Source organism: Oreochromis aureus, linkage group 22 (genome assembly GCF_013358895.1).
Source record: "Oreochromis aureus strain Israel breed Guangdong linkage group 22, ZZ_aureus, whole genome shotgun sequence".
Taxonomy (NCBI): domain Eukaryota; kingdom Metazoa; phylum Chordata; class Actinopteri; order Cichliformes; family Cichlidae; genus Oreochromis; species Oreochromis aureus.
Window position 1 is genome coordinate 3,408,118 of NC_052962.1, and position 13,496 is coordinate 3,421,613.

General features: G+C 39.1%; 1 protein-coding gene across 1 annotated transcript; it reads left to right on the forward strand.

Annotated features, from left to right (window-relative positions):
* Positions 1-8,949: 8,949 nt before the first annotated feature.
* On the forward strand, positions 8,950-10,114 carry LOC120435898 (E3 SUMO-protein ligase ZBED1-like). Its single transcript, XM_039606061.1, has 2 exons — positions 8,950-9,444; positions 9,712-10,114. Exons 1-2 carry the CDS (start codon positions 9,263-9,265, stop codon positions 10,019-10,021), a joined length of 492 nt encoding a protein of 163 aa, XP_039461995.1. The 5' UTR covers positions 8,950-9,262; the 3' UTR covers positions 10,022-10,114.
* Positions 10,115-13,496: the final 3,382 nt, after the last annotated feature.

The window sequence follows — 13,496 nt, forward strand, 5'->3', positions numbered from 1 at the left end:
ACATGTTTATTGAATCATATTTCATAACTTGAAATGCAAATATAAATTGTCAATTTTAAAATCATATGCACAAGTTTTGCAGACAACAAAGTTATTTGCAGCCATTTACCTGTTACCTTTATTTTAATAACCATTTCTAACTATTTACATAACAATCAGGTGTTCTGCATTCAATGAGATGCCACACAAATTATTTGTGCCACTCCAAAAAAATACGTTCTGTCCACTATAAAGGAGAACATCACAAGCCTGATACCTGCAGGTCTGACAGAAGCAGGTGTATCACTCCTGTTTTCTACCTGGAGACAGCAGTCACCTCATTGTCCTGACACACAACACAAAACTATCCCCACAACACTACACATTAACTACACACTCCAAAAATGCTAAACGTCACAAATCTCACATCTCAAAACTCGCTCTCTCTCTTTTCCTGCTGTCTTTCTCTCTCTCTCTCTCTCTCTCTCGCCGTCACTCCCAAAACTTCCCCCTCTTCCTAAACAATCAAATGTCATGTTGCCATATGATTTTTGATTGGTCGACTTGGTACATTTTTCCACCAACATGAAAGGGCTGTTTTTTTATTTTGTTTTTTTATTTTTTGCTCATAAGCAGAAAGTGCTTGCTAGCGCTGTCCTTAGACAGTAAACGTGACGAAAGTATTGAGGAAAAAACACGCGTATATATTGTTTATCATGACTCTGGTTTTATGTGGCCTATCAACACAATTTAAAAACTGGTATATATCACCTTGTTGTTTGTCATTTTGAAGTGGTCATGTGATTGGCTTACCAGGACTACTTTACAGGTTTACTTTACTCTACAGGTCTTCTTCAGTCAAACAGCAGCACTCATGCGATTGTTTTGCCCCCATAGCTCCAGGTGTTGTGCCAAAAAGTGATCGTCTGCCAGAAACTGATTGCCGTCTGCGGGAGCGCGCGCAGCTGCTTAAAGCTGTAGCGCCCAGATTACTTACGTACACAGCTACTTCCGTGCAACTGATATAAGATGCGGTAAGCTGAAGACAGCTTCAACCGTCTGTTTGTTGAAAAAAATTAACGCGACCGCACCGCATTTTCTTGTTAGTAACGGTAACAGCATTGTAACGATAGGAATAGTAATTAGTTAGATTACTCGTTACTGAAAAAAGTAACGCCATGAGTAACGCCTTTACTTGTAACACTGTTATTCCCATCACTGTTTTTCAGTGCTTTAAACATTGAGCATTTATCTTCAGGTTTGGGGAGTACTAGTGTTGGTAATAGCAGAAGTAGACCTCCTGTGTTTCTTCTGTTTCCTGTCCTCCACAGGAGTGATTCCAGCATGGTTCTTAAAAGGTCAAATTGTAAGTACATGCATCTCCATATTTCATGCCATTATAGCAGCATCTCCCTAGACACAATGCAGTAACACTTTCCAGTCTTCACTAACTTTATACATCTTTGAAAGGGCTTGCAATTAGTACCGGTCGCAGCAGATGGCCCCGCCCCTCCCTGAGCCTGGTTCTGCTGGAGGTTTCTTCCTGTTAAAAGGGAGTTTTTCCTTCCCACTGTCACCAAAGTGCTTGCTCATAGGGGTCATATGATTGTTGGGTTTTCTCTGTATTTATTATTGTGCGATCTACTGTACAATATAAAGCGCCTTGAGGCGACTTTTGTTGTGATTTGGTGCTATATAAATAAAATTGAATTGAATTGAATTGAATTGAATAGTAAATCAGTATCTCTGTGTCTCTATATGGGTCCACACCACAGAGTGTTCATTTAACTGTTCTGGAGAGTTGGTACCTTAACTCTGATTTAGTGTGAAATACCAAATTTGATAATTTAACACTCTTTAACACTAACACTGTCAAGAGTTTATATATTAATTCTCACAAAGTATCTTATTTTTAACTACATAAGAGTTATCTTCTAATTAATTCTAAAAGGTACAGATTTTACTGTCCTGAACTTTTAGAAATTCCTTGGGAAATAAACATCACTATCCCAGCCTTACAGACAAAAAGCATATTTGACACCAACCGGTGAACTGAAAGATGAACTGAAAACAGCTGGGAATTCTGTTAAGCAGTTAAATGATGAGATGCCTGAAAATGTGTAAACCACATATGCATTAATTATATCAGTCTATTTGCACTCAGTTAACTGTATTCGGTCAGACAAAGGGAAATGTGAGTATTGTATACACTGAAACACTGTCCATATTTACTTTTAAAACTACTTTTAAAAACCCTAGGAACCAAAAGTAGAACAATTCTGTGAGTGAAGTACTCTATAGCTCTAAAATAGGATCTGATTAATTTCTGATTTTTTGTTAGTATATCAGCAACATTTGGTTTGACTACATCACAATAAGAAACCAAAACCTGTATGGCAGTTTAGCATTAGTATACCAGTTATTCTAATGCTAATAAATGTAAAATGTTAAGATGAGATGCTGACATTGCATTTCCTGCTTCTGCGTGCAGGGATGTTTATAGAAGTTATTTGCAAACTGGATCCTGTTACACAGCTTGTGATTTAAAACTCTGATCTAAAAAAATCTAAATTATAAACTTTTAAAATGAATTAGAGAGAGGGGAATAAAATAATCAAAAGACTCGAAGAAACCAAGAAAAACAATGCAATGGACAGAACGCATGACTGGAAAAGCTTTAAAATATAAATAAAGCTATTTGCTATTAGTGGAGTTTGCGTGCGTATTTTATAACAGTTGGTGAAGCAAAGCATCTTGGATGGTGAGCAACTGCATAGCTTTCCTGCCTCTGTTTATGCAGTTATGAGAGTGGATGTGAGAGTAAACCACATTAGACTTCTCCTATGCGCAAAGTTTATCTGGTGTCAGCCTGCAGTGTTCTCATTGATTATTTCCAACATTTCATTATGCTAAATTTGGATTTTTACACACAGAATGAGGAATCCGTTACAGGGACCATGGCCAGGAGGTGCATATTGGTAGTTTCTGAGCAGACCAGCCGTGAACAAAGTTTTAAACAACAAGGATGAACCTTTCCATTAGACAACCCATCATCCTCAATCCTCCTCAATCCTCCTCAATCCTCAGTGGTTCACAGCAAGGCTGAACAGAAAGCCTATGAGATAAACTGGCAAATCTGCATTCTAAACCTGCTGTAGGAAATCTCTGCTTGGGTAGCTGCACAATAAAACAGAGTAAGGGAGTAAATGATTTCAATGAACTTTGAACTTTGTATCTATTGCTAAGTAAGGAAATGTGGGCTAATGTTAAAATGTAGTTGGACAGGCTGTAAATATAGCAAAGTTAAAATTAGCATTTTGTTTCCCTTCCAAAGGTTGTATTATAGAAATGATCCAAAACATAAAGAATGATCTCTGCTTTTTCAAATGTTCAAAGAAAAAGGGTGAATTTGTGAAAAGAAAGGTAAATGCCCCAAGGTCCAACCTATTAGGTCTTTTGAATATAGAAAAATTTTAGTTGGAACAGGATTTGGAGGCTGCTAAATGATGGTCTGGAGTAATGTCAGGCTAAGCCATGGATGCTTGTGTATGGAAGAAATATAGTATCATCAGAATTCAACTATTTTTAGACATTGAATTTATAACACTGAATTTTTATCCTCCAAATTTCCCTGCAAAAATATTCACCGGCAAAAAATTCAACTGCAAAAATTCACCTGCAAAAAAATTCATCATCAAATATTCACCTGCAAAAAATTCACCTGCAAAAAATTCACCATCAAATATTCGCCTGCAAAAAATTCACCTGCAAAATTTCACCTGCAAAAATTCAACTGCAAAAATGATGAACTTAAATGACCTAAGCCAGAGCAATCAGCACTGGATCGAGTCGAGCGGCTCTCAGCCAATTAAATTACGCTGTTTGATCACATGACACCGTTAGCCAGCAGTGTGTCTCCTAAAAGAGAGCTGTTTAGAGGTGAGTGATTAAGTTTTTCTTCTAAATAGAGATCATTACAGAACGCCTAGTCCAGGGGTCTGCAACCTTTTACACCCAAAGAGCCATTTGAACCCGCTTTCCACACAAAAGAAAACACTGGGAGCCGCAAATACTTTTTGACATCTAAAATGAAGATAACATTGTATATATTGTTTTTTATCTTTATGCTTTGTGTGAACAACTAAGGTGTCCTGCTTATGAAATCCATGAAGTGCTACAGAGAAAATTAAATTATATTTATGTAATCAACACATTTTGAACTCTTAAAGAAATATAACAAAAGGAAAGACACCAACCTGAACTAAAATGATCCATGTAGCAAACAAAAACTGTTGTCAGCCGCCACCCTTATATCGCCTTTGGGCTGTTGGAGCCTTGACCTGACTCTTAAAAAATAATTGGAAAAAAGCACTATGCTGCTGAAAAATGAAAAATAGATATTTGCAAAATTCTGCCTAAATATGTATTTTACCTGGTTAATGCGTGCGGCGGGGCGTGGTTTGCAGCGCCGCTGCAGGGGAGGCGGACGCACCTGAGCGACACCCGCAATCACGCCTCGCTGCCTTTACGTCTGCGCTATCTGTGCTGTTGTGGTGTTGGTGGTGTATGTCGGGCTGTGAGCTGAAAAGCTACAGCCGGCTGTATGCGTACAGCAACCGTGTGTGAAAAGTGCTCAATAAAGAGATGCTCAAAAGCATGTTCATGGAAACATCGTCGGGTCTGCCGTGATTTGTTTACAATGGGACTTCTGCTCCTGAACCTCTGCGCACAGAGTCTGCAAATCGGGGCTATACGAAGTCAGTTTACGCAGGACTGTAAACTGTCATCTGTCAGGCGTGAACGGTGTTTGTCTTTAACATAGTTCACGGTGGAGAATAGCTGCTGACATAATGTGGATCTGAATAATAATTGGCCTACCTGGGGTTGAAAGTCTCGATAAATGCCGCGGCGTTCAAGCGGGTATACCGGCTTCATGAGTGTGACTCATATTTTGAGCGATGAAAAAATAATAGAATATAATCTTATTTTTATATTTCAATATCACAATAATCTTCCAATTTAGAACTACAAGTTAAAAAGAACTAACATAAATAAAATACACTTCAGCTAAATACTTCTAATTTATTTGCCCAAACCACGCGGAGCCACAGTATAAGGACTAAAGAGCCGCATGCGGCTCCGGAGCCGCAGGTTGCCGACCCCTGGCCTAGTCCTACTTAAAATCCCATTCATTTTTATTTTATTTTATCATCTACTCGAACTGAGGAAAACGTTTGACTAACTCAAAGACAATTTCCGCGCCTCCCCTGCCTGTCTGCAGAGGCAGTTTTGAATTTAGGAGCAGCAAGATGGCAGCGGCAAACCCTGGCGGTTCTCTGGTAAGTATATTGTTTTTTATCTTCAAGTTTGTCTTTTGAGACGTTAATTTTATTTAAATCCGTTGCTCACGTATAAAGTACACAGACGGCGTCTTTGCTCAACTCGTCTGAGGCGTGTCTCACTAAGCGCTACATGCTAGCATTCTGCTAACTGAGCTAACCTTTACATGCTGTGCTCTAGAAAATAGGATACTCAGTACAAAACCATACTCCGCAGATACTGATAGATAGACGAACACTGCAAATATAATGTTGGAAACGAGAACGGCATTTGGTGAAGGGGTAAAATACACCATGAATAAAGCCATAGAGTGAATGGCTGCCATGGTTGCAGATCGGCCTGATTTAATGACAAGAATGGGGAAGAGTGAGCTGAAGTGAACCAAAGCCACAAAACACGGTCAGACAAGGCGGGAATAGGGCAGTGATCTGTCCGTTAGTATGAAGTTGGTGTGTGCTTTGGTGAACAAAAACTCAAGACCGGTAGCAGGAAGATGGGAGACTCGTGTTTCACTGGAATAGTGGTGAATTAAAACATCCTTTGTTGGGGAAATGTAGGTGTAAATGCATCCATACAGGCGAGACAGAGGCAGACCAGGCAGTGAAGAAAACAAGGCAAACATTAGAAATATTAAAACGCAAATATAGGATTAATATAACATACAATTAGGGAAAATTTAAGGAACACAATGTAAATTATATTGTAAAGTCATTAAAACAGCATAACCTGATTAAAAGAAACATGTAATTGGATAGGATGATGATGATGATAATAATAATATTAAAAAACATGTACAAGATGGGCATGTATACTTGTACCCAGAATTTAACAACTATAAAGTTGTAGCATGCCAGTACCTTACCCCATCCATTATATCCACACTTTCAGAAAAGGATATGGTCAATATCTTTACAAATACTATCTAAACTTAAACAGGTAGCATAAGTTAAAAATAAGATTTTGAGAGTAAAGAAATACGCAATGACAATTAACCCAATTATTACATCTGCATCAAAGACATTGAGAGACCATCTTGATCGAATGTAACTTCGCTCCACACTAGGGCTGCCACGATTAGTCGACTAGTCACGATTACGTCGACTATTAAAATCGTCAACGACTAATTTAATAGTCGACGCGTCGTTTGAAGCTTTGTAAGATCCCAAAAGACGCAGGAATAAGTAGTAGTATTTAAGAGTGTAATAACGGACTGAAACAGAAGATGGCAGCACTGCATGTACAAGGATGCCAGCTGCCGTTAAACCCCGAAGAAGAAGAAACTGTGTCCCAGAATTCATAGCTCGGCCCAGCGCAGTTGTCAACAATGGCGGCAGCTAGTTAGTTTTAATATTACTCTTATTATTCTTTCTGGGTCACAAAATAAACGTTTAACATATTTTCAGGTGAGAATGTAGCTGTGTAAACCTCAAATATCTGCTCAGTCTATCAAGACACCACATATTTTCAAAAGCGCTCCGACGTTTTCGGAGACGTCTGTTACCCACCAGCTCGATAGCAAGCCGGGGTTCAAGGCTCATTAGAGCCGGTGAGAACACCGGACTCCCGGGAAATCGTTTTCAAACTCACCGCTGTCTTTCGCCACTCAGGTTAAACATGTAATATAAGTCACTTAGATAACTTAAAAATGTTATTGTTTGGCTTTTTTTAGTATTTTATTTGTTCCTGAGTAAATTGGTTTGGCTGAGAAATAAAGTTATAGTTTTTGCACAGATGAATAAACATCAAGCAGATAACTGATTATCAGAAGTGTGAGATGCTCGAGAATATACTCCGGTGTCCTGTTATATTTTAGATAGCAAGGAGCAGACGGCTGAGTTTATTAAACTTCACTGAAACAATCTGCAAATTTCATTAAAAGTGTAATAAACTATCATCTTGTCTTTATTTTTAGTTAGCACATACCTTAAACACTTCAAGCTGTAAGCTAATGATAGTTATATAAGAGCAGACACATGCTGGTGCAATAAGCTGTACATTTTACTTCCAGTGGATGCATGATCTGATTAGTCGACTAATCGCAAAAATAATTGGTGACTAGTCGACTATCAAAATAATCGTTTGTGGCAGCCCTACTCCACACAACTTTTATGGTAGACATATTCATATTGGTATCTAATGAATGATTAATTCTTAGATTTTATCGAACGTTAATTTATAAATTGTTTCTGTCTTTATGTGTTTGTTTCAGATTATGCAAGATGAAATTATTCCGTCAGCAAGACACTTGCTGCAGTTGCTGACATCATCCAACCGAACTGCTGCTGTGATGAATCAGAATACAAGGTTTACTTTAGCAAGACTTATGACTTAATGCTACATTTAACTAAATTGTTATATATATATTTATTTATTTGTCCAATATTGTCTCTATATGATTTTGTTTTTTGCAACATCTTGCAGAGAACAGAGTCAAGGTGGCTAGGGTACTAGCTTGGTCAACCCTGAAAGACCATCCGTTCAGCAAGAAATGACCAGGTGAAAAAGTCGTAAACTAAACATTCTGCATGAGCATGGAATTTGGGATGCAACTTTATATCTTACCTGCTCTACACTCAGGGCTTGAATTACAACAACAGTCAATCACATAAAAAAAATACTTTTGGTAGTTCTGTGTCTCTGTCTCTCTCCTCCAAACCCAGATGGCTGCTGGTACTGAGCCGGGTTCAGTTTTTCCTCTGCACTGTCGCTTCATGCTGCTCAGTGTGAGGGATTATTGAGGTTGAGTCCATATGTCCTGGGAACAACTGCTGGGCAGTGACACCATGCAATCTTCTGGGATTCCTTAGATAGAAAACTTGTGAACTTAGTCTTCACAGCTCACCTTTTTACAGTTTATTGAATCAGAATGCTCCAGTTTACGCTTAGACATTATTATCCAAAACTTGAGGGTAACTCTGGCCAATCCAATTCCAGGTAGAGGCTATTATGTTTCAAACGTGCTTGATTAGCAATCTCAGTCAATCCTACATCAATCAAAACAATGCCACCAGGCATTTATGGTGACAGAATAAATTAAGCGAGTTATTTTCACAAGTATTACAAAAATTTAATGTGTGAAATGTAACTTAACACAGAAAATTTTAGATGTCTTTTAAAATCTAAACGCATAAGGAGTGTAGTTAAAACACAATGTAAACTAAATTAAAAGTAGGCTATTTATAGAGCTCCTCTATAGTGTGTCAGTTGAGGGTTTTCAGGGGAGCCCATCTCTCTTTAAGAGGAGCCGAACTCTGTCTAGCTCCCCCGTAATTCCCACCCTGTGTATACTGCAGTGTTAGTGCTGTGTTGAATTTGTATAAACAAACTAAATAAACAATTCATAATAGTCGCTTTTAAATAATTTTGTTAAAATCTTTGTGACAGGTCTTTTCCTGGTATTTTCTCAAGAGGAAAGGGGAAAAGGCGGTTCCCTGCTACATCTCTGGTGCCTGCTAAGAAGCCTAAACCTCTCGAAGTGGTATTTTATTTGGTCCCAAAACAAATGGAGAAGAACCCAAAAGAAAAATATATCCACACACAGGCAGGGATGGGTCAAAGAACAGCACATCTTGATGACAGCACAACACATGAAGAGGTATAAACTTATTCTTTTTATTCAGTGATCAAAACTGAGAAGTTTTCGCTTAATAAAAGCGTTATTGAATGTGACCATCACTGCAGGTGGCATTTACAAAAAATAATATTAGTATTGGATATTCATCATTAGGGCTGCCACGATTAGTCGACTAGTCACGATTACGTCGACGATTTAATTTAATAGTCGACGCATCGTTTAAATGCCGTAAAATCCTGAAAGGTGCAGGAATAACAGTAGGATTTAAGAGTGTAATAACGGACTGAAACAGAAGATGGCGGAAATGCATCTACAAGGATACCATTAAACGCCAAAGATGAAGAAGAAGAAGAAGCAGTCTCCATTATCATGGCTACTCGGCAACGGAACTCGAAAGTCTGGGAGCATTTTGACCAAACAAAAGAAAAGAAGGTCCAATGCAAAATCTGCAAAATGGAACTTGCCTTCCATGGCAGTACGACAGCGATGCACGAGCATCTAAAAAGGAAGCACGTCGTGGCATCCAACGACGAAGTGGTACTGTCGTCTCGGTAAGCTAATTGGCTAGTTAGCTGCTAACATTATCGTAAACAGCAAGCTGCTAATTATTTGTGCTGTCAGCGTTAATCTCGTTAATATGATGTTAACGCCATAACTGCATTAACGCGGCAAATCCCCGTTAGTCAGTGCCGTGCAGCCCTCGCACCGCGTTATCGAGCTAACGGGGATTTGCCTCATTAACGTCGTATTGACGAGATTAACGCTGAGAGCACTACTTATTATTGCTTATATTAATAGCTGTTAACGTTATGTTACAGGACTGCTAAAAAAATACATTCGGCTTCAATGGACGACTTTGTCACCAAGCCAACAACATGTACACCTCGGCAAGCACATGTCCTGACTGAATCAATCTTGAACATGTTGGTGATGGACATGAGACCCCTGTCTATGGTTGATGATCAAGGTTTCAAAGAGATGATCAAGCAGTTCAACCCAGATTGCCATGATAACTACCTACCAGGCCGATCCCACTTCACCAAATTGATGGAAAAGAAATATGATGCTACCTTTGAGAAGGTTGGTCTCTCTTTCTCTCCACTCTCTCACACCACAAACACAAAATAGCAATTTGTATTAGAATTTAATACATTTCATGATGAAATAATATTAAGAGCTTGCTGACTGAGCAACCAATAAATTAATCTTGGTTAAAGCATGTAATGGAAAGTTGTTTTTTTTTTGTTTTTTTTGTTTTTTACTGATATGTTGAATGTTGATGTAACTGAATTATTCAATTGGTAAATTTAAATCTTGATGCATAAACTGACAAGCATTATTAATAATGAAAAAATATACTGTAATATATTTCCCTAATGCTTACTATTGTTCCAAATCATCTCATATCTTTAGGTAAAGCAGACCCTTGGTGGTGTCAAAGGTTTCTTCACCCTGACTGCTGATGTCTGGACCAGTCGTGCAACAGAGGCCTACCTTGGTGTGTCTTGCCATTTCCTGAGTGAAGATTGGAAGATGAAGAGCTTCATCCTTGATACCATGCCTCTTGAGGAGAGGCATACTGGTGCCAATATAGTGACATGGATGGAAGAAGTGCTAACTAAGTTTGACATCTTCCCTGCCAAAATAAAAGCAGTAGTACATGACAGTGGTTCCAATATGGTGGCAGCAATGCGACTGCTTGAAGAAAAACATGGATGGGCCTCTATCCGCTGTGCTGGACACACACTCCAGCTCATAGTCAATACTGCTCTCAAAGAAACCACCATCAGCAGAGCACTAGGTGCTGCTAGGCAGCTAGTGGAGCACTTTAAGAGAAGCGAGCTGGCTAGTACAAGACTAAAAATGAAACAGGAGCAAGTGAATGTGAAGAAATATACACTGATCCAAGATGTCAGTACAAGGTGGAATAGTATATTCCACATGATAGAGAGACTCCTCGAACAGCGCTGGCCTCTCACTGCCACTCTTTCAGATCCCGAGATAACGCCAAGGGGGAAACACTACTTCGACTTGAAGCCAAAGCAGTGGGTGCTGCTTGAAGAACTGAAGCAAGGTTTGGCACCTTTTGAGACTGCTACTGTTTACCTTAGTGGACAGCAGTACACAACGGTTTCAGGTCTTCCACAGGTGGTCAAAGGGCTGACACGGGCTGTACACCAAAGCCAACTGGAGACGAGCTCAGGAACATCTTTCATTGCCAGTGCAGAAAAAGGCATAACACAGAGATGGGGGAGTATATGCACTTTCTCAGCAGACAAAGAAAACCCTGTTAATCTCGCAGCTGCCTTGGACCCCAGAAACAGAAAGTTGAAGTTTTTGGCTCCTGAAGATGTCATCAGAGTGCAGGGGACTGTTGAAGTGCTTGCTGTCAAAGAAGCAAATGCTGGGACACATGAGCATGCAAAAGTGCAGATGGCCAATGGTTCAAGTAGAACTGAAAAGACTGCTCTGGACAACCTCCTTGAGTCTGACACAGACAGTCAGGGTGACAATGAGGAAGAACACATCTAAGGAGGACCAAGATGTCCAAGTTGTGAGAAGTGAAGTTCAGCTGTACTTTAAAGAAGCCACAGTTTCTAAAAAGGATGATCCTCTTAAATGGTGGAGCGAAAATGAGGGACATTTCCCCACACTATCAAAGCTAGCTAAATCTTTTCTGTGCATTCCTGCAACCTCCACCCCATCGGAGCGGATCTTCTCCACAGTAGGGAACATCTGCTCTCAAAAGAGAGCAAGCCTTTCTGCAGAACATGTAGAAAAGCTAACTTTCCTGGCTATGAACAATAATCTCGTGTAGATTGCTATACTGACTATATAGTCCCAAAGTTCAATATAGTTGTGAGGACTGAGCAGAAAATGCTATTTTGTTATATTTGTTTTCAGTTTGCTTCAAACTTGAAATTTCATTAAAAGTTTTAATAAACTATCATCTTGTCTTTATTTTTAGTTTCACATACCTTAAACACTTAAAGCTGTAAGCTAATGATAGTTATATAAGAGCAGATGCATGCTGCTGCAATAATCTGTACGTTTCACGTCCAATGGATGCATGATCTGATTAGTCGACTAATCGCAAGAATAATCGGTGACTAGTCGAATATCAAAATAATCGTTTGTGGCAGCCCTATTCATCATTAATCATGAAAATGGAACTGTAAAGTTTGGATTGAAAAATATATTTTTTTATTACATCCAGTTTGCACTGTAAATGCATGGTTCTTTTACCGTTTCTTAGTTTATACAGGGGTATAATTAATGTTAAATGTGTCATTTCTGTAGACTCAGATTGTATTTGTATTATTGCGTTCAGTTAAGGCAGTGGTTCCCAAACTTTTTATGCCAGGCCCCCCTTTTTTACAAGAAAAATGTTCGCGCCCCCCCACCACGCACAAACGCATCCTCCAAACACACACACCCATATTTTGTTTACAAACTCCATTGTGGTTTATTTCACACCTCAAACATTTAGTAAATAATTAAGCAAATACAAGTAAACGGCAATAAATTACAGGTAGTAATAAAGTAAACTACTAACTCTTTTACGCTACGTCCACACCTACATGGGTATTTTTGAAAACGCAGCTGTTTCTATGCGTTTGGGCTTTTCGTCAACACGTAAACGGCGTTGCGATTCACCGAAAACGGAGATTATTTAAAACTCCTTTTTGCGTTTACGTGTGGACAAGGATTACAGAGTTTCGTCACATAGCGACAAAGGTATGTGCCTCTTTTCACGTCACGCTGTGCGCCACGTTATTGTTTACATGAGATGAATTGCAGAATGGCAGATAGAGACAAAATACTGTTACTGTTAATCTGACTATCTTCAGGTTTTTCACGCTTACATATACACACGCAGTTACTGTCCCTCCATTTAGAAAGGCAGAGGCGTCACGGTGTAATTATTTTACGTGTAGTTGTTTTTTTTCCTGTGTAATAATATTCAAAATTGTTATCAATACATTTTTCAAAAAATGCCTGTCTGTGCAAAATGGGTTTAAACACATAAACAGCTGTGGGATACTGTTTGTCCGTGATTTGAACGGGGGAACAAATTACGGCAGGATCAGCCTGATATTATTTGTATCCCACTGTAACTTTACTGCATAAAGAGCTAACATGTCCAAAATGTCAGGAGTAGTTAGTTATTACAAGAAGTGTTTGTGAACTAAAAATCAAGAATGTGGGATGATTTGGAGAGCCCAGCGCTGCTCCCGACGTAGGGAAACTACAGGGAGTGCAGAATTATTAGGCAAATGAGTATTTTGTCCACATCATCCTCTTCATGCATGTTGTCTTACTCCAAGCTGTATAGGCTCGAAAGCCTACTACCAATTAAGCATATTAGGTGATGTGCATCTCTGTAATGAGAAGGGTGTGGTCTAATGACATCAACACCCTATATCAGGTGTGCATAATTATTAGGCAACTTCCTTTCCTTTGGCAAAATGGGTCAAAAGAAGGACTTGACAGGCTCAGAAAAGTCAAAAATAGTGAGATATCTTGCAGAGGGATGCAGCAGTCTTAAAATTGCAAAGCTTCTGAAGCGCGATCATCGAACAATCAAGCGTTTCATTCAAAA

Bases quoted from the DNA above. Each gene is read 5' to 3' on its own strand.
- LOC120435898 (XM_039606061.1), top strand. From the start codon at position 9,263: ATGGCTACTCGGCAACGGAACTCGAAAGTCTGGGAGCATTTTGACCAA. The intron at 9,445-9,711 runs GTAAGCTAATTG...GTTATGTTACAG, and splicing joins GAAGTGGTACTGTCGTCTCG to GACTGCTAAAAAAATACATT.